At 43.8% G+C, this 22414-nt stretch overlaps 1 protein-coding gene across 2 annotated transcripts in view; it reads left to right on the forward strand.

The window, feature by feature from the left end:
- basp1 (brain abundant, membrane attached signal protein 1) overlaps positions 1-21562 on the forward strand; it is a 120243-nt gene extending 98681 nt beyond the window's left edge. For both annotated transcript variants that reach the window (XM_080201430.1, XM_080201438.1), the window contains exon 2: positions 20098-21562. In XM_080201430.1, coding sequence (XP_080057556.1) covers positions 20108-20866 — 759 coding nt within the window. In that variant the 5' untranslated portion in view covers positions 20098-20107 and the 3' untranslated portion in view covers positions 20867-21562. The remainder of the gene's footprint in view (positions 1-20097) is intronic.
- Positions 21563-22414: the final 852 nt, after the last annotated feature.

The following is a 22414-nucleotide window of genomic DNA, read 5'->3' on the forward strand; positions in this document are numbered from 1 at the left end:
TTGTGATCTGTTTAAAGTATTTGTCAATATTTCATTTTTATCATGACCCATGTGTAAGGGGAATTTCACAGTAACTGCGTTGCAGTGTTAATGTAAGCCTGACTTATGACTAACAAATAAACTTTACTTTAAGCATCTCAACTACATGATGCAGTTTTGTAGCCAGTAGTTTTGCAAGATAATATTTTGTTATTTGAAATCTGTTGAACAAAAATCCTCAGTCAGATTGCTAAATGTCAAATATAATAAAAGCAGAAACTGCTGGAAATAGTCAGTATGTCGGGTAGTGTCTGTGATAGTAAAACAGTTAACTGGGGGAGGGAGGAATTTCCCTCCAATTCATGATGGGCATGTTTCGCAGTGTGACATGAAAATATTGCCATAAGATCCTAGACACATTTCCTGGTGTAAATGTCAGACACAATTGTGGAATGTCATTATAACACATTTGCAAATCATTATTGGGCCAAGATGCCAGAGTCACACACCCATGTCAAATTTAACTCCAGCTGATGTATGAGCAGACTCATGCACCTGACCAGCATAACTGAACGGAGATTGGGGTGTGTCCACTCACTCGGGACAGTGATTGCAGAGCGGATCCACGTTGCAGGGCGGGGTGGGGAGTGGGAGGGGAGTGGAGAGAGGGGTGGCGAACAGGCAAGTCAGCAGAGTTGCTTTGCCTTGGCTGCATTGTGCAGCTGGGTCACAGGCTTCAGTGAAGAGCTGGAGGAAGGGAAGGGAACCCCGGGGCAGTTTGACAGAGGCTTCCTCTACTTGGAAGTCTTTGAACTGTGTGCAGAGGTTGATGCCAGGCTTATTGAAGCCCTGAGGTGATGGTGGGCAGTGAATGAGAGGCTTGCAACCAGTAATCTGATGTGAAAGCTGGGATTCTGAATTTTGTATATGAACTGCCAGTGTGAAGAGCTGACATTCTGTTGGCCAGTAAACACCAATTCACCTGCCCAAAATCAGACTTTGCTGATTTCTGGTGCAATTCTGCCTAATGTTCCATGTTGTTGACCTTCCTTTGGGCTAAAATCTGACATTCTTCTATATTTATGTACATTGTGTATTTGTTTGCATTATTTTAGCTGGATTTTGGGAAATGGCTGTAAATTGGGAGAGGGGAGTGTGCAGCGGGACCTGGGTGTCCTTGTGAACCAGTCACTGAAGGTAAGCGTGCAGGTGCAGCAGGCGATAAAGAAGGCAAATTGTATGTTGGCCTTCATCACAGGAGGTTTCAAATGCAGGAACAGAGATGTGTTGTTGCAATTATACAGGGTCTTGATGAGGCCACACCTAGAGTATCACGTTAGGAGTATAATATCAAGGGCAAGACTCTGAGCAGTGTAGAGAATCAGAAGGACCTTGGGGTCCAGGTCCATAGGACTCTTAAATCAGCCTCACAGGTGGAGGATGTGGTCAAGAAGACGTACGGTGTACTGGCCTTCATTAATCGAGGGATTGGGTTTAGGAGTCGGGAGGTAATGCTGCAACTTTATAAGACCCTAGTCAGACCCCACTTGGAGTACTGTGCGCAGTTCTGGTCACCTCATTACAAGAAAGGTGTGGAAGCTACTGAAAGGGTGCAGAGGAGATTTACAAGGATGTTGCCTGGATTGGGTGGCATGCCTTACGAGGATAGGTTGAGGGAGCTGGGTCTTTTCTCCCCGGAGAGACGAAGGATGAGAGGCGACCTGATAGAGGTTTATAAGACGTTGAGAGGTATAGATCGGGTGGATTCTCAAAGGCTATTTCCCACGGCTGAAATGGTCGCTAAGAGAGGACACAGGTTTAAGATGCTGGGGAGTAGGTACAGAGGAGATCTCAGGGGTAAGTTTTTCACTCAGAGGGTGGTGGGTGAGTGGAATCGACTGCCGTCGGTGGTGCTGGAGGTGAACTCGTTGGGGTCTTTTAAGAGACTTCTGGATGAGTACATGGGATTTAAAGGGATTGAGGGTTATAGATAGGCCTAGTAGGTAGGGATATGATCAGTGCAACTTGTGGGCCGAAGGGCACGTTTGTGCTGTAGTTTTCTACGTTCTATCGTGTGCAGTTTTGATCTCCTTTTCTGAGAAGGATGTTCTTGTCTCAAGGGAATGCATCGATTTCCTGGTGTAAATGTCAGACACAATTGTGGAATGTCATTACAATACATTTGCAAATCATTATTGGGTTACCAGGCTGATTCCAGGGATGGCAGGACTGATGTACGAGGAGAGATTGACTAGGTTAGGATTGTTTTCGCTGGAGTTCAAAGGAATGAGGGGGGATCTCATTGAGACTTATAACATTCTAACAGGTTTAGACTGGATAGTTGCAGGGAGGATGTTCCCAATGGTGGGGGAGTCCAGAACCGAGGGTCACAGTCTGAGGATTCAGGGTAGATCATTTAGGATGGAGATAAGGAGCCATTTCTTCACCCAAAGAATGGTGAGCCTGTGGAATGCATTACCAGAGGAAGTAGTTGATGCCGAAACATTGAATGCGTTCAAGAGGCGGTTGAATATAGCACTTGGGATGAATGGGATCAAAGGTCATGAGGAGAAATCAGGATTAGGCTGTTGAGTTGAACGATCAGCCATGACGTAATGAATGGCGAAGCAGTTTTGAAGGGCTAAGTAAATAGGCCTCCTCCTACCTGTTATGTTTCTATGAAATAAAATTGGGAAGCTTGAATTGTGAGGAAGAAAATAGCTAGGTTATTTTAACTTAAGTTCAGGTATTGCAGACAACTTAACTTCACAAAACGGTAAACTAAAGCACAGACTTCCCCTCAGATCCTCTTTGCATTTCCTGGGCATTTGATAAAGACAGATAATGAACAAATTATTACATTATTCAAAACTAAAACCATAACTTTATTAATATCAAAACAGTGACCTCTCAGCCTGTAAACTCTGCACTGTCTTCTGGTGTGACACAGCTGAGAGTGGCAGCTTGTTGTTCTGTATAACGTGTATCTCTGCTCGAGTGGGATGTCATTACACCATGCTGGCTGGAGAAAGAGCAATGTACTGGAGAACATCATTCACTATTTGTTTCCAATTTCCTGAAGAATTTTTCAGAAAAGTTGCAATATATTTTTTGGCAATAGGCTTCTCGTAAGCATTAACTTCTCTATTTGGCTGAATAGTCTTCCAACTTCTAAAGTTAAAAGCAGAAAATGGGGATTCCCCCATTTTTATAGCTTATTGCCTGAGGCAGCTGAACCACAAAATGGAGAAGATCCCTCCTTCACTCCTAAACATTTAAAATTCATTCTTCAGATTTCGGCTTTGCTGCCAAGGTCTGCATTTTGCATTTGTTGCCCATTTCAAACAACTCGGTGCCTTCCTGTGTCGAACACATTGCAGTGAGTCTGGAATCACACGTAGACCTGACAGGATAAGGTCTGGTTTCCTTCCCTAAAGGACATTAAGGGAGCTGGGTGGGTTTTCATATCGATCTAGTGGTTACGTAGTCATCATTGCTGACACTAACTTGTTCATTCAGGATTGAATTAACTCACTGACTTTAACTTCATAGGCTGACATGAGGGGATTTTAAATTTACATCAGAATCACTAATTCAGGGTTTTGGAATTCTCAGCTTGTCAAATCACCACAATGCTGCAGTCTCACCAGTCCACAGTCTGAGTGCTACAGACAACGGCAGCGATCTTACCACAAAATTCCAAGTGTCGAACAAGCACGAGAGCGGGAGAGTGTCAGATCCATTTTTTGGGCGAGTTTAAAAATGCAATTTATGCCACCTTGTGCAAAAATAATGCACAATCTGTTTCTGAGGAATGAGGTGGGGTCTAAACCTCACTGGAAAGTTGGCAACTTCACACTAGAGGCACAATTGTGCATGTGCAGATCTTTGAGAAATCTGTAAGCCCCCCACCGGCCACCCTCCCACCCCCTGCCTGACCATCCCTGCTGCAGAGCGCACAGTTCCCCTTTGGCCCTACACCCATCATGGCCCCGTCCCCTCAGCCCTCCCTCCTTGGACAAATGTGAGGTGATGCATTTTGGAGGATCAAATTCAGGTGTGAATTGTGCTGTAAATGGTAGAATCATGCTGACACTATAGTTAAGAAAGCCCACCAATGCCTCTACTTTCTCAGAAGACTAAGGACATTTGGCATGTCAGATACAGCTCTCACCAACTTTTACAGATGCCCCACAGAAAGCATTCTTTCTGGTTGTATCACAGCTTGCTATGGGCTCCTGCTCTGCCCAAGACTGCAAGAAACGACAAAAGGTTGTGAATGTAGCCCAGTCCATCACACAAACCAGCCTCCCATCCATTGATTCTGTCTATACTTCCTGCTGCTTCAGCAAAGCAGCCAGCATAATTCCTCTCAAGCACCCCGGACATTCTCTATTCCACCTTCTTCTATCCGGAAAAAGCTACAAAAATGAGCTCACATGCCAACCGACTCAAGAACAGATTCTTCCCTATTGCTGTCAGACTTTTGAATGCACTTACCTTGCATTAAAGTTGATCTTTCTCTACAGCCGAACTATGACTGTAACACTCCATCTGCACTCTCTTGTTTCCTTCTCAACTAACGATATGTTTTGTATAGCACGCAAGAAATAATATTTTCCACTGCATGTTAATACATGTGACAATAATAAAATCAAAAGAACCCTTAGGAACGTTAACATACAGAGGGATCTGGGCGTGCAGGTCCACAGTTCCCTAATAGTGCCAAAGGTGGGTAAGAAGGCATACGGCATGCTTGCTTTCATCAGCTGGGGCACTGAGTACAAGAGTTGGAAAATCATTTTGCAGCTACATAAAACCTTGCTAAGGCTACATTTGGAGTACTGTGTGCTGTTCTGGTCACCACATTACCAGGAGGACATGGAATTTTGGAGAGAGTGCGACAAAGGTTCACCAGGATGTTGCCTGGTCGTGAGGGCATTAGCTATGAGGAGAGGTTGAATACAATAGGATTGTTTTCACTGGAAAGACAGAGACTGAGGGGAGACCTGATAGAGATCTACAAAATTATAAGAGGCATAGACATGGTGCATAGTCAGAGGCTTTTTCCAAGAGTGGAAGTGTCAATTACAAGGGAGCACAGGTTCAAAGGTGAGAGGGGGAAAGTTTAAGGAAGATGTGTGGGGGACGCTTTTCATGCAGAGAGGGGTGAGTGTCTGGAACGCGCTGCCAGAGGAGGCAGTGGAAGCAGCACATTAGCAACATTTAAAATGCATCTGGATGGGTACATGAATAGGGAGGGAATAGAGGGATACAGACCGAGTGAGGACAGGAGATTGCTTTTAGTTTAATTAGGGCATCACGATTGGCACAGCCTTGGAGGGCCAAAGGGCCTGTTCCTGTGCTGTATTTTTCTTTATTCTTTGTTCTCTTTGGCACTGCCCAGTGCCTGATGGACAGTGAGAGGATGTCAGGCTAACGGTGCCCAAGGGGCACTGCCCACCCCATCCCAACTTCATCAGGGGGCCTCAATGGCCTTTGGTCCTACTGGTGAGACCATTATGACATCCGCATTGATGGGGATTATCCATGATCATCGCCAGAGTGAATCTTCACTGGCGAGCCTGGACTATTGCAGGCCTGGGTCACTAATTACATGGAAATACTATTTTCAATATATTTTAAAAATTGAAATCAGAGCACGAGGCTGATCCCATCAGATTCCAGGACTAGTAATGTCACGACAGACAAGAAATTGGGTGCAAAGCTGATTTTTCGCCTCTTCAAAATCTTACTGGCTCATCCCACCCCAACCAATGGGACAAGAAGAAGAGATCACCCCCATTAATTGGGGAGGGAGAGGTTCCAGCTCCTGATCTCTATCCTGTGACACTGGCTGTCTGTTTGTATTTGTTGATATAGTGTGATCAAACATATTTGGCAGTATTTGAATTGCATTTAATTTAGGGAAGGTGTGGCAGGGAGAATATCAGTGGGAAAATGGAATACAAATAGAATTGCAGAGTGATCAGCCTGATATTTATGGAGAGTTGGGAAAAGAAACCAAAGAAACATGAGGTATCAACTTTGGCAGGTAAAACAGAAATACAGAACATTCCTTAAATGATGAGAGACTAGGAATTGTTGAATTTCAAAGGGATCCAGGTGTCCTCATCCACGAGTCATTGAAAGCTCACATGCAGATACTGTAAATAATTTAAAAAGCCAATGGTATGTTGGTCTTTATTGCAAGGAGATTTGACTATAGGAGTAAATATGTTTTACTGCAATTATATAGAGCATTAATGGAGTATTATGTGCAGTTTTAAAATTGACTCTCACCAAATTTTATGTGCACATAGCGGGAGACTTATAAAGAAGGCAAACGCACATGGGATACAGGGTAATATGATAAAGTGGATTCAAAATTGGCTCCAATGTAGGAGACAGAGGGTGATGACAGAGGGCTGCTTTACTGACTGGAAGCCAGTATCCAGTGGCATACCACACAGATCTGTGTTTGACCCCCTGTTATTCGTCATTTATACAAATGACATTGATGATTACGTGGGGGGTAGGATTAGTAAGTTTGCCGATAGTACAAAGATTGGTTAACCGTGAGGTGGAGTGTCGTGGGCTACAAGATGATTTAGATGGAATGGTCGATTGGGCAGATAAGTGGCACAATCATAGAATCTGTACAGCGCAGACGGAGGCCATTCAGCCCATCAAGTCTGCATAAACCACAATCCCACCCAGGCCCTATTCCCGTAACCCCACATATTTACCCTGTTAATCCCCCTGACACTCGGGTTAATGTAGCATGGCCAATCCACTTAACCCGCTCATCTTTGGGCTGTGGGAGGAAACCAAAGTGCCTGGGGGAAGCCCTCACAGACACGGGGAGAACGTGCAAACTCCACACAGACAGTGACCTGGAATTGAACCCAGGTCCCTGGAGCTGTGGGGCAGCAGTGCTAACCACTCTGCTGTCCCAAGACAGGCACACTGTGGAATTCCACACCTTCCGGACTCACGCACAATAAGTGGAATTTAATCCTGAAAAGTGTGAGGTGATGCACTTTGGAAGAAGTAATTTAACAAGGATGTATTCAGTGAATGGTAAGACACTGGGAAGAATGGAATTAGAATAAATAAGTGCTTGATGGCTAACTCTGATACAAGGGGCCTGTCTCGATGCTATACAGTGACAGCCTCAGAACGAGCGGAAGGCCGGTGAGGACCGAGATGAGGAGGAATTGCTTTTGCCAAAGGTGATGAGTGTTTGGAAATCTTTGCCCAGAGGGCAGTAGGACTCAGCTGTTGAGCATGTTCAAGACTGAAATCAATATATTTCCATATATTAAAAACATCAAGGAATAGGCAGATAATGCAGGAAAAATGGTGTTAAAGTAAAAGATCAGCTACAATCTCGGAGTGATGGAGTGCTCTAAAGGCTGGCTGCCCCAATCCTGCTCTGATTATATTCACATGTAGAGACAGGAGAAAATAAGGATTGGAAATCCCATTAAATTAACAGGTGTTCAACTTCATTAATATATATATTTGTTAACAATCTGCCAAGAAAGCAAAGAAATGGATAGCTAATGGGTGGCAAGAGGCTGGTTGGGAATCCTGAGAGACAGAACCCAGCAATCCGGGGGCGGGCGGGGGGGGGCGGGGGGGGGGGGGGGGGGCGGGGGGGGGGGCGGGGTGGGAGGGGGGGGGGGAGAGAGAGAGAGAGAGAGAGAGAGAGAGACTATGATCGAAAAGAAAGGCGCCAACCAGTGGCAGGAGCTTCTTTGATGATCTGGGGGAGGGTTTTTGCTCCTCCTGGCTCAGAGAATGTGGTATAGGTACTTCTGCATTATTAAGATTCACAGAGGCTGATAATTTTTGAAAAACATTTCAATTTCCCAGTGATCTTTGCAAAGAATCACATTCACGTTTAAATGTTTTTACTGTGATGAACAAACTAAACTGAACACTGACAGAACATTACAAAATGACAACTCACTAAACTATAGAAGAGGAACCCCCTCCCCACCACCCAATCAATTTCCAAATACAACCAATCATCCCATGCCATGTCTATACCATATTCTCTGCCAGTGCAGCACAACCTGTGCTCTCCTCTGTGGCAAGTTAAGAGAATGATAGGTGGGCACGCCCCCAATTTCCCACCTCCAGGTTAAGTCAGTGGCTGGAAGGCCTTCCTGCTCTGCCCCCAACCCAGATCCTTAAATGGGCAATTAATGTATGCATGAGGGCTTCCTCCTAAAGCTGCTGGTATTAATCCAGTGGCAGGTGGGCAACTCATTGCAGCTTCCAGCAGCTCCTAGGGGAGGGGTCTCCCTCATTCACAGGTACCCAGTACCTGATTGAAGGAGTTGGCATCAGGAAGGGAAAGCTACTGAAGGCCAACCCGCTGCTCATGGTGCCAATCCCATTGCTGAGGGCCTAGGCCCCTCCTTGATCCAAGGCCTTGAGACTGTAACCCAAACTCTAAATGTCATTCCAACAACCACTGCCACCATGGTGATGCTGCTGAGGACAGAAGCATTGCTGGCCTCTGATTTGCTGGCAGCTTTCCATGACTGGGATGTTGGCTTCCAGGGTCCTTGATTTTGGGGGAAGTCTGAACCCTGCCACGGACAAGATAGAAATCAACAAGCTCCAACAGAGGAAGGCTATTCTGTCCATCGAGTCTGCACTGACTCTTCGACAAAGTATCTTACCCAGGATCTCTCCCTGCCCTATCCCCGTAACCCTGTGCATTTACATGGCTAATTATGCCAACCTACACACCTTGGGACAGTAGGAGGAATTTCCTAAGGGCCAATTCACCTAACCTGCACAGCTGTTCCCAAAAGGATGATAGGGATGTTGGGCCAGTGATCAGCTGAACATAATTTTATCCTGATCAGTTTCCAATGGATTACAAAGAACAAAGAAGAACAAAGAACAACACAGCACGGGAAACAGGCCCTTCGGCCCAACGAGCCTGTGCCGCTGTCTCAGTGACCTATTCATGATTTTAGTCTAGAGCCAGAGATTAATCAAATCTTACAAAATGACCAATGTCAAAAAATGTTAATTACTGCAAATTTGTGAAACATTTAACAGGTAGTAAAATGTAAAGTTGATATTTTTGGGGGTGTGGGAAGATATCCGTGTGGAAATTGTCTCTGTTTACTCTCCAGCTCTCCCCATCGTGCTGCGCATGTGGAGTCAAAACTAAGAGTTGGCTTTCGGTAAATCCAAGCCAGAAAGCAAGACGCTACTTGGACTGGGTTACACAGACCCAACAAAATCCCATGTTAAAGTTATACATGTTTCTTCTTAACAAAAAAGAAAGAAAATTACAGCACAGGAACAGGCCCTTCAGCCTCCAAGCTGCCCAACAGAATGAAAACACCCTACCCTTCTGGGGTTCATATCACTCCATTCCCATCCTATTCATTGTAATTGTCAAGACGCCCCTTAAAAATCACTATCATATCTGCTTCCACTATCTGCCCCCCCCACCCCCAAACCCCGCAGTGAATTCCAAGTGCCCACCATCCTCTGTGTAAAAAAACTTGCCTCTTACATCTCCTTTAAACCTTGCCCATCGCACCTTAAACCTGTGTCTCTGAGTAATTGACTCTTCCACCCCAGGAAATAGCTTCTGACTATCCACTCTGTCCATGCCTCTCATAATCTTGTAGACTTCTATCAAATCACCCCTCAACCTCCGTCGTTCCACTGAGAACCAACTTTCTCAAATCTCTCTTCATAGCTAATGCCCTCCATACCAGGCAATATCCTGGTAAATCTTTTCTATACCCTCTTCGAAGCCTCCACATCCTTCCGATAGTATGGCAACCAGAATTGAACACTATATTCCAAGTGTGGCCTAACTAAGGTTCTGTAAAGCTGCAACATGACTTGCCAATTTTTAAACTCACTGCCCCGGCCGATGAAGGCAAGCATGCCGTATGCCTTCTTGACTACCTTCTCCACCTGTGTTGCCACTTTCAGTGACCTGTGCAGCTGTACACCCAGACCCCTTTGCCTATCAATACTCTGAAGGGTTCCACCATTTACTGTATATTTCCTGTCTGTATTAGATCTTCCAAAGTGCATTACCTCACATTTGTCTGGATTAAGCTCCATCTGCCATCTCTCCGCCCAAGTCTCCAACCAATCTATATCCTCTGACAGTCCTCGTCACTATTTGCAATTCCACCAACCTTTCTGTCATCCACAAACTTACAAATCAAACCAGTGACATTTTCCTCCAAATCTATAATATATATTATAAACAGCAAAGATCCCAGCACTAATCCCTGAAATATGCCACTAGGCACAGCCCTCCATTCAGAAACACACCTTTTCACTGCTACCTTTTGTCTTCTGTGACCAAGCTAGTTCTGTATCCACCTTGCCCGCTCATCTCTGATCCTATGCGAATTCATCTTCTGTACCCGTCTGCCATAAGGGATCTTTTCAAAGGCCTTACCATGTAGACAACATCCTCTGCCCTACCCTTATCAACCATCTTTGTCACTTCCTCAAAAAACTCAAATCAAGTTAGTGAGACAAGACCTCTCCTTCACAAAACCATGTTGCCTCTCTCTAAATGGGGGTAAATTCTGCTCGAAGAATCCTCTCCAACAATTTCCCAAATCGCTGACATTAGGCTCACCGGCCTGTAATTACCTGGATTATTCTTTGCCAGCCTTCTTAAACAAAGGAACAACATTGGCTATTCTCCAATCCTCTGGGACCTCCCTGTAGCCAGTGAGGATACAAAGATTTCTCTCAAGGCCCCAGCAATTTCCTCCCTTGCCCCTCTCAGTATTCTAGGGTAAATCCTATCAGACCCTGGAGACTTGTCTACCTTAAATGTTTCTCAAGAACCCCAATAACTCCTCTTTTTTTAATCTCAGCTTATTCTTATAATTATTTGATTTTATATTTTTCTGTTTAATTGAGTAGCAAAAGTTAGGACAATTTGGGAAGGAGAGTGTAGAATTGATTGAAGAATCGTATTTTCATTTTAGTATCGAATGAGGAGGTGGAGTTTCAGCAATGGGTGTAATCACCACTCAATGTGCGTACACCCACACATCCCCTTATTAATGTCAACACAGTGAATTTCAATGGGTAAAAACTGGCACAAAAATATGACAAAGCTATGAGAGCCGGAAGTAAATTTTTGTGGAAAGGAACTATGTGTAGATGCAAGTCTTTTCATAAATTATTTGTTGTCATTGTGCTGGTAAAATCTAACCTGATGAAAGCTTCTGAAATGTGCTCTCCATCATTTTTCAGTTAATTTTGAAAATTAATCAAGGCAAACTGCTTAAAATTAAAATAACAGTATTGATGGAAATTCTCCAATCTTACTAGCAGCTGGGCTTCTCCAGTCCCACTGTCGTGAATGGAGATTTGGCTGAATTGTCCATTCTGACTGGCAGTGGTACTAAGGCGAATGAGATCAGAGAATCCTGGCCATTATGTCTCTGCTACTCAGTAAACGGTATTGGTTATTCATGGGAAATTAAATACACAACATTGAGCAAATCCAGAGATGTGAACAACTGTAAAAAACCTGAAGCTAAGTGTACTTTTTCTGAATGCTTGAAGCATTTGCAAAAAAATAGATCAGCTGATAGCACAGACTGCTATTATACAATGTATTATAATTTATACAATGTACGAGCTAATACAAAAACATGGCTGCAGGGTGACCAGGACTGGGTGCTCAACTTTCTAGGGTATACTACATTCCAAAAGGACAGGCCAAAGGGGAAAGGAGGTGGAGTTGTGTTGTTAATCGAGGAAGGTTTCAGAGCAGTGCTGATTTGTCATGTAATGACAGTGGATACTGATGTTGATTCAGAAACTTAAGTACACATCTATGGATTCTCCTCTATCTATTCTCCAGATTCATCCTCAAAGAATTTAAGTGAATTTGTCAAACTTTTCATAAAACTACGTTGACTAAGTTTGATTATATTTGGCTTTCCTAAATGATTAGCTATTTCCTCTTTGATTATTGACTCCAGCATCTTGCCAATAATAGATGTTAAACTAACTGGCCTTTAGTTCCCTGCCTTTCTCACTTTTTGACCAAGGGAGCCACTGACTGTTTTCCAATCTTCTGATGCCTGCCTGGAATTTAACAAGTTACAAAAAATTTTAACCAATGGATCCACTATCTCTGCAGCTACTTCCTTTAAAACCCTCACATGCAGTTCATCCAGTTCACCCTCAAACTGTGTCTGGAGTTACAAAGAACAAAGAAAATTACAGCACAGGGGCAGGCCCTTTGGCCCCCCAAGCCTGTACCAACCATGCTACCCAACTGAACTAAAATCCCCTAAACTTCTGGTGACCATATCCGTCCATTCCCATCCTATTCATGTATTTGTCAAGACGCCCCTTAAAAGTCACTACTGTATCCGTGTCCACTATCTCTCCTGGCAGCAAATTCCAGGCACCTACTACTCTGTGTAAAAAACTTATCTTGCACATCTCCTTTAAACCTTGCCCCTCGCACCTTAAACCTGTGCGCCCTAGTAATTGACTCTTCCACCCTGGGAAAAAGCTTCTGACTACCCACTCTGTTCATGCCCTTCATAATCCTGCAGACTTCAATCAGGTTGCCCCTCAACCTCTATCATTCCAGTAAGAACAAAACAAGTTTCTCCAACCTCTCCTCATAGTAAATGCCCTCCATACCAGGCAACATCCTGGTAAATCTTTTCTAAACCCTCTCCAAAGTCTCCGCATCTTTCTGGTAGTGCGCCGACCAGAATTGAACACTATATTCCAAGTGCAGCTGAACAAGGTTCTGTAAAGCTGCAACGTGACTTGCCAATTTTTAACCTCAGTGCCTCAGCCGATGAAGGCAAGCATGCCGTATGCCTTCTTGACTACCTTCTCCACCTGCGTTGCCACTTTCAGTGACCTGTGTACCTGTACACCCAGATCCCTCTGCCTATCAATACTCTTAAGGGTTCTGCCATTTACTGTATTGGACCTTCCAAAATGCATTACCTCACATATTGTGGTCACTACCCTCTAGTCACAAGACCTCTCATTAATCCTTCTTCTTTACACAAAATCAAATCTAAAATAGCCCGTTCCAGGGTAGGTTTCACAATGTACTGCTCTAAAAATCAATCCCTGATACACTCCACAAATTCTTCTTCTACACATAAGAACATAAGAACATAAGAAATAGGAGCAGGAGTAGGCCATCTGGCCCTTCGAGCCTGCCCCGCCATTCAATAAGATCATGGCTGATCTGTCGTGGCTCAGTTCCACTTTCCCGCCCTCTCCCCATAACCCTTAAACCCATCAACCCGCTTCTTAAAAATATTTAGCGAGGCAGCCTCCACCACTTCAACGGGCAGAGAATTCCAGAGATTCACCACCCTTTGAGTGAAGAAGTTCCTCCTCAACTCCGTTCTAAACCGCCCCCCCTTTATCTTGAGGCTGTGCCCCCTAGTCCTACTGTCTTTTTTGAGCGGGAAGAGTCTCTCCACCTCTATCCTATCCATTCCATTCATCATCTTATACGTCTCAATGAGATCTCCCCTCATTCTTCTAAACTCTAACGAGTACAAGCCTAGTTTATTCAGCCTCTCCTCATAGCTCAACCCCCTCAACTCCGGTATCAGCCTAGTAAACCTCCTCTGCACTCCCTCCAAGGCCAAAATATCCTTGCGCAGGTGCGGCGCCCAAAACTGCACACAGTACTCCAGCTGCGGCCTCACCAATGCCCTATACAGCTGCAGCAAGACCTCCCTACTTTTATATTCAATCCCCCTCGCTATGAAGGCCAGCATCCCATTCGCCTTCCTGACCACCTGCTGCACCTTGCTAGCTTGGTTGTCCAATCCATATGCAGATTAAAATCTCCCATAATAATTGCAATTCCCTTCAAACATGCCCTTGATATTTCCTCATTTATGTTCTCTTTTGTTTGGTGTTGGTGAGGCTGAGTACAGTTTTGTTTTCCTTAATTAAAAAAGGATATAGTAACATTGGAGGCAGTCCAAAGGAGATTCACCAGGCTAATTCCTGGGATGAGAAGGTTGTCCTATCAAGAGAGGCTAAATAGTCTGGATCTGTATTCCACGGAGTTTAGAGGAGTGAGGGGTGACCTTATTCAACCATATAAGATTCTGAGGGGGACAGATGATGAGATATTTTCACCTGTGGGAGAGTATTGAATAAGGGAACACAGCTACAAGATAAAGTGCCGGTCATTAAAAAGAGGTGTGTAGAAATTTCTTCTCAGAGGGTAATGAATCTCTGGAATTCTCTGCCCCAAAGAGTGGTGGAGGCCTTAAAGTTATGAGTATTTAAAGTGGAGTTGGATAAATATTTCATAGATCGAGAAATAGATGCTATGGGGAAATGACACAGAAAAGGACATAGATCAGCCATGATTGTATTGAATGGTGGGGCAGGCTTGAAGATCCTGGTGGCCACTCCTGCTTCTGTCTTGTGAGGCCAAAACATTATCTGATTTCAAGAAGAAATTAGGTATAGCTCTTGGGGCTAAAGGGATCAAAGGATATGGGAGAAAAAGGGATCAGGACATGGAATTAGACGGGATACCAACTGCTGCCCAAACTCTCATCTGTACCTGGGGAGAGAGAACATTGCAGGGGTGGCAGTATGTGGTCTCGATAATGGTGCAGCGTAGCCTGGTCCAGCCTCCTGAGACAGTTTCTAGGGAGGTGGCATTGATGGAATAATCTACAGGTATATTAAGAGCAAAAGGATAGCAAGGCATAAAATTGGTCCTCTTGAAGATCAGAGTGGTCAGCTTTGTATGGAACCAAAAGAAATGGGGGAGATATTAAATGGGTTTTTTTGCATCCGTATTTACTAAGGAAACTGGCATGGAGTCTACAGAAATAAGGCAAACACGTAGGGAGGTCATGGAACCTATACAGATTAGCAGGGAGGAGGTGCTTGCTGTCGAGGCAAATCAGAGTAGATAAATGCCAGGATCGGACAGGGTATTCCCTCGGACCTTGAAGGAGACTAGTATTGAAATTTCAGGGGCCTTGGAAGATATATTTAAAATGTTGGTATCCACAGGTGAGGTGCTGGATGATTGGAGGATAGCTCTTGTTGTTCCATTGTTTAAAACAGGCTCAAAAAGTAATCCGGGAAATTGTAGGCTGGTAAATTTGACGTCAGTAGTAGGTAAATTATTGGAAGGAGGACTAAGAGATAGAATCTACAAATACTTGGATGGACAGGGACTTATTAGGGAGAGTCAACATGGCTTTGTGCGTGGTAGGTCATGTTTAACCAATCTATTAGAGTTTTTTGAGGCGGTTACCAGGAAAGTGGATGAAGGGAAGGCGGTGGATGTTGTCTACATGGACTTCAGTGAGGCCTTTGACAAGGTCTCGCATAGGAGATTAGTTAGGAAGGTTCAGTCGCTAGGTATACATGGAAAGGTAGTAAATTGGATTAGACACTGGGTCAATGGAAGAAGCTGGAGTAACAGTGGAGTAACAAGAAGTAACAGTGGAGGATTTCTTCTGTGAATGGAGGCCTGTGACTAGTGGTGTGCCACAGGGATCAGTGCTGGGTCCATTGTTGTTTGTCATCTATATCAATGATCTGGATGATAATGTGGTAAATTGGATCAGCAAATTTGCTGATGATACCGAGATTGGAGGTGGACAGTGAGGAAGGTTTTCAAAGCATGCAGAGGGATTTGGACCAGCTAGAAAAATGGATGGAGTTTAATGCAGACAAGTATTGCACTTTGGAAAGACAAACCAAGGTAGAACATACATGGTAAATGGTAGGACACTGAAGGGTGCAGTAGAACAGAGGGATCTGGGAATATAGATACATAATTCCCTAAAAGTTGTCACCATTGATAGGGTTGTAAAGAGTGCTTTTGGTACATTGGCCTTTATAAATCAAAGTATTGAGTATAAGAGTTGGAATGTTATGGTGAGGTTGTAGAAGACATTGGCAAGGCCGATTTTGAGAGTATTGTGTGCAATTTTGGTCACCTAATTACAGGAAGGATATTAATAAGGTTGAAAGAGTGCAGAGAAGATTTACAAGGATGTTGCCAGGACTTGAGAAACTGAGTTACAGAGAAAGGTTGAATTGGTTAGGAGTTTGTTCCCTGCAGCGTAGAAGAATGAGGGGAGATTTGATTGAGGTGTATAAAATTATGGTGGGTATAGATAGAGTGAATGCAAGCAGGCTTTTTCCACTGAGGCTAGGGGAGAAAAAATACTAGAGGACACGGGTTAAGGGTGAAGGGGGAAAGTTTAAAAGGGAATATTAGGGGGGCTTCTTCACACAGAGTGGTGGGAGTGTGGAATGAGCTGCCGGATGAAGTGGTAAATGCGGGGTCACTTTTAACATTTAAGAAAAACTTGGACAGGTTCATGGATGAGAGGGGTGTGGAGGGATATGGTCCCACTGCAGGTCAGTGGGACTAAGCAGAAAAATGGTTCGGCACAGACAAGAAGGGCCAAAAGGCCTGTTTCTGAGCTGTAGTGTTCTGTGGTTCTATGGAAGGAACTGAACTGGTTCCAATTGGGCAACTATTACTTAAGGTCATGATCGATCCAAACTCTGCTGCCTCTGTCCTAACTGGCACCAAATCCTGTTCAATCATCACTGAGAATCATTGACCTGAATTGGGTCCCAGTTAAACAATTCTTTGATTTTCAAATTCACGCCATCTATAATCAACTCCTGACAATGACCCTGTGTTACTTTCAATTCCGGATGCATTTCCTACTTTAACTGCTCCACCATGGTGTCTGCTTTCAATTGCTGAGCTGTAAGCTCTGGAATTCTAAGTCCCTTTCCACTTTTTTTAAAAAAATGTTCATTTTTAAAAAACTACTCCCTTGATTAAATACTGCTGTGATATTTTGTGGAGTTTTATTCTGGTTCTGCTCTTGGTTGAATGATGGAAAACACAGACTCAGCAGGAGGCTCCACTAGTTTAGCGATTGTGACCAATGATCTGGACAATATTTGACATATTTAACAAACCCTTTAGACTGGAGCTCAGTGCCCAATTTTACTTGATAATACTCCTAGTCAGAGTTTTACAGCATGGAAAGAGGCCCTTCAGCCCATCATCTCCCTGCCGGCCATCAAGCACCTATCCAAATCCCATTTTCCAGCACTTGGCCTGTAGCCTTGTATGCTACAACATTTTGAGTGCTTAACTAGATATTTTTAAATATTGTTGTGAAGGTTCCTGCCTCTTTCACCCTTTCAGAAAGCAAGTTCCAGATTCCCACCACCCTCGGGATGAAAATTGTTCCTTGTATTTGCTAGAAACCTCTTGCCCCTTATCAAAGTCTAAAAGCGGGCTATCCACATAACCCAGTCTCGTGGATGCACTTCCAGTGCTCGTGATGATGCTTAAGAATCAGAAACCCAGACCTGAAATTGGACAAATCCATGCTACTTCCCGCACACATGGTATTTCAGATTGCAAGGAGTGTCTCCGAATTGCCACATGGTGCAGGCAGTGCACACAGGATCAAACTCCCCTGCTTAAAGGCTCTAAAATAGATTTCTATGGGGCATAAGTTTTTTAAATATAAAAAAAAGCTGGAACTCTTACCCACCAAGTGTGTAGGAAGTGTTCTGCTCCATCCTGCTGCTCCCTTGCAGGTCAACTCCTGTCGTTATAACTTAAACTGTTATTATCCATATTCTGCAGTTGTTTATTTGATATTACTCCTCAGCAATTTTACTCTGTTACAGTTGATGACATTTCAACTTTGGATTTGGATTTCTTTAATTGATATCATGCAATCAAGGAAGTGGCTTTCCTCTGACTGGATTCTCCCTGTCTCACTTCCTAACCATCATCTGTCTGCAGCAAATCATTTTCATTGCAATGAAACCATTTTCATTGCAGTGTTTTTGTCCCCCTTTATACATTGGCTTTTCTTTCAAAGAAACATTGAAAAAATGACAAGTTAGTGATCATGATATCAATCTTAAACTTCTCATTCCAAGTTGCTACTGCCTTGTTTGGATACAGGAACGCTGGGCACTCCTTTTAAACTTTCTGTACTATGCTGGCACAATGGTTAGCACTGCTGCCTCACAGGGCCAGGGACCTGTGTTCAATTCCCGATTCAAAGGGCAAAGAATAAAGAATAATACAGCACAGGAAAAGGCCCTTTGGCCCTCCAAGCCTGCACTGCTCACGTGCCCAACTAGATCATTCGTTTGTATCCATCTATTCCCAGTCTGTTCACATAATAAGTCTTAAACGATCCCAGCGTGTCCGCCTCAACCACCTTGCTTGGCAGTGCATTCCAAGCCCCCACCATCCTCTGTGTAAAATACATTCCCCCGATATCTGTGTTGAACCTTGCCCCCCTCACCTTGAACTTGTGACCCCTTGTGTTCGTCACCTCTGACCTGGGAAGAAGCTTCCCACTGTTCATCCTATCTATGCCCTCCATAATTTTATACACATCTATTAGGTCGCCTCTCATTCTCCGTCTTTCCAGGGAGAACAACCCCAGTTTACCCAATCTCTCCTCATAGCTAAGACCCTCCATACCAGGCAACATCCTGGTAAACCTTTCCTGCACTCTCTCCAAAGCCTCCACGTCCTTCTGGTAGTGTGGCAACCAGAACTGGATGCAGTATTCCAAATGTGGCCTAACCAATGTCCTCTACAGCTGCAACATCATATGCCAACTTTTATATTCTATGTCCCATCCAATAAATTCGGGCATGCCATATGCCTTCTTTATCACTCTCTCCACCTGTGCTGCCACCTGTAAAGATCTGTGCACTTGTACACCCAGATCCCTGACTCGGGTCACTTTCTACGTGGAGTTTGCAAGTTCTTCCCTTGTCTATGTGGGTTTCCTCCGGGTGCTCCCACACTCCAAAGGTGTGCACGTTAGGTTAATTGGCCATTAGTTTCAGGACGATGGACAGGGTTAATACATTAGATTATAGAGATAGGACCTGGATGGGATTGTGGTCAGTGCAGACTCGATAGGCTGAATTGTCTCCTTCTGCACTGTAGGGATTCTATCAGCCGTGATCAAAACGAATGGTGGAGCAGGTTCGAAGAGCCAAATGGCCTACTGCTGCTTCTGCTTTCTATGTTTCTATTTCTTGTGCGTACAGTGGGACAGCACAATACTAATTCAGATCAGAAATACTAGTCAGGGCATAAGTATTAGGTTCAGCAAAGGCAAAAATGTAACAAGGCATTAAAATACATTATGAGAGAGTGAGTGAATAATTTGTGGGGAAAAGCCATCGATGGTTATACTGGATGATGCAATTACATGAAAAGTTGATGCCAGAAAGGTTGCTTTTGTAGATCAGTTGAAAACAAGGTTCTAAAGGTCTGAATGTTTTGTGCTCTCAATAATTACACTCGATTGTGGGTATTGTATCTGGGAGCTTTACGGGTTCAGAGGTGGATTCTGGAACTAGCATGCTATTAGTGAATGCCTGCACCATCCGCAGGACATGTGGGGACCACTGTACAGAGAAAGTAAAATCTGTCCACGCATTGGTGACCATCTGTACCCCCACCTGCTTCCCCCCCACCCCGTCAACATCGAAACAAGTTAAAAGCACGCTAAAGTCTCCTTTGAAAGGTGCTATTTTGAAAATTCAAAATAACGTTGGGATCTTCTTGTATCCAGATCACCTGAACAGCTGCTCCTGTCCTGACAGTACATCCATCCACTCAGCTTGCACTGGGCACGAGTGAAGTGTTAGACTGTGGATGCGCTTGGCTTACAGAGTCTTTAGCACTGATCACACCTTCCTTATGGTGACTACCATGTTTGGAATAGTGGGGGCCATTATGATCATAGCCTTCCATATCCAGACATACTGTTGCTATGCAGATTTAAAACAGCCTATAGTCTTCAGGGAAGCACTGTTAGAATGCGGTAGAATCAGAGCAGAGAATGTCAGGTTTATTCTAACCCCATTTTAAACCTTGTATTTTGCTATTTATAATTTCCATTATAAATTTATGTTGGAATCTACCGAGGTTGACCTATGTTGGCTTGTACCCTGAAATTTCACGTTGATTGATAGGAAACTGATTGTCAGTTAGTTTGACTGAATTTTGTTATTTTTTTTCAGAGTGTATAAAATGGGAAACACTCTGAACAGGAAGAAGAAGAATTATAAACTTTCCAGTGACAAAGAGGCTGACAAATTGGCTGAAGGAACAGCAGCAGATGATGGAGAGGCAAATAAGGAAAAACAGGAAGAGGCCAAAACCACTGAAGAGGGAACAGAAGGAAACAACACACAGGCCAAAGAGGATCAGGCTGCCAATAGCACGACTGAAGCTAAAGAAGAGGATAAAGAAACAGTGAAAAAAGAGGAAACTCAAAAGTCTGATGCTGAAAAGCCACAAGTTTCCACTGAAGCAAAAACAGAGCCTCAGTGCATGGAAGCAACTGCAGAAAAGCCAACGGAACCAACTGCAGAAAAGCCAACAGAACCATCTGAGGCCGCCCCTGTTACGAGCTCCGCAGATAGTGAGCCTCCAGCAGTGCCTGAGTCCAGTACTGAAGTGACGTCCACTCAGTCTTCTGAAACCTCAACATCTGTCCCTGAAAGCAAAACAGAAGAAAAGTGCTCTAGTGAGGCTGAAGTGGAGGCCAAACAGACTGAGGTCTCATCTACACTTGTGGCCCAAGAGGAAAGTAAAAGAGCAGAGTCCCAGAATTTGGACTCTGCCACAACCACTGAAACCGCCTCTTCCAAGGAGACACCAGCAGCAGAAGCACCTAGCTCTACTCCCGCTGGTCCTGTAGCCTCAGACAGTGCTCCTCCAGCAGACGTCACAGCTTCAGAGGATTCTTCAGCCATTTCTGATCAAACGTTAGCTGTGCAAGAATGATGGATGGTCCTGTTCGATTCACAACCTGCATTAAATTCCAACTGTACTAACAAACTTGATCCAACTGTCTTTTCCAGAAAACTCCCAAACAGACACATCCCCATACTGAGAAATTCCATCAGGAAATGTCAAGCTTCATTTTGAAAAATTACTGGACTTAAATATTGATGTTTGAAAGTTTAGTGGGTGGAGTAAAAATCTGCTCAGCAATCTGCAATTCAGGTACCTCACTGATTCAGACCAACACAAAGAATAATGGCTGTGACTCTACTAAGTGATAGTTAGTGGGACTGTGCCAAACCAATCAGATATTCAGATAGCATCTTTCTTTGTTTCCAACCTGATTTTGCATAGTGAGGTACTGCCAGCTGTCAGATAAAAGTCATCAAGTTCCCTTTCTGATGACACATCAGAAACAATAGATTTAAAGTATTTCAAACTAACCTCCACTCTCATTGTACGTAACCTAGATTTCTCTTGATCAGTTAATGCATGTCCGTTGTTGGGTGCACCTGTAGTTCTGTTTAACAATAAGTGGCAAACAAGTCAGCATTCATTGCAATTCCAGCTTCTTCTCTGTAATGCCTCCATCACCACAGCACATGTTGATAATGATGAGAATTGTAAAATGGATGCATTGGAATTATACGTGATTGTATTGATGGTGCAACATAAATAAAAATCATGAAAAAAGAACCTGAGGTTTGAATATTTTTCTACATTCATATTTGGCTTTTCTGCAAGAATACAATGCAGTATTTCAAAGTCTAATATTATCGTTTTTACCTGCACAACGAAGGAATTATCTGTCAGTTTCCCGAGAAGTACCACAACATTATACACACTGTACTTTCTTTTAAAACCACTGACCATTCTTTGTGTCTTTATAAAATGAACTAAACCTAGAAAATAATCTGTGCTTTACTGCACGGTAACTATCTTATTATAATTGGGTTTTCTTGCTTCTCTCTTGTCCCAGTGTACATCAGGCTGCGTCTTCACATCCATCCAATTTAAATTTAACTGAACTCGGCCAAATTTACAAGTTCGGGTCACTTTCCTGGGCTGTTTGTTACCCGGGGGTGGGACTTCCTATTGTTAATGGGTAACATAACACAGAAACATAGAAGGATGGAGCAGGCCCTTTGAGCCTGCTCCACCATTCGTCACAATCATGGCCGATCATCCAACTCCATAGCGTAATCCTGTTTTCTCCCCATAACCTTTGATCCCATTCGCGCCAAATGCTATATCCAGCCGCCTCTTAAACGATTCAATGTTTTGGCATCAACTATTTTCTGTGGTAATGAATTCCACAGGATCACCACTCACTGGGTGAAGAAATGTCTCCTCATCTCCATCCTAAATGGTCTACCCTGAATCCTCAGACTGTAACCCCTGGTTCTGGGCTTCCCCCACCATCAGGAATATCATCTCTGCATCTACCTTGTCTAATCCTGTTAGAATTTTATAAATCTCTATGAGATCCCCCCTCATTCGTCTGAACTCCAGCGAAAACAATCCTAACCTGGTCAATCTCTCCTCACA

The sequence above is a fragment of the Carcharhinus amblyrhynchos genome, chromosome 2 (assembly GCF_965287045.1).
Source record: "Carcharhinus amblyrhynchos chromosome 2, sCarAmb.v2.hapA, whole genome shotgun sequence".
Lineage (NCBI taxonomy): Eukaryota > Metazoa > Chordata > Chondrichthyes > Carcharhiniformes > Carcharhinidae > Carcharhinus > Carcharhinus amblyrhynchos.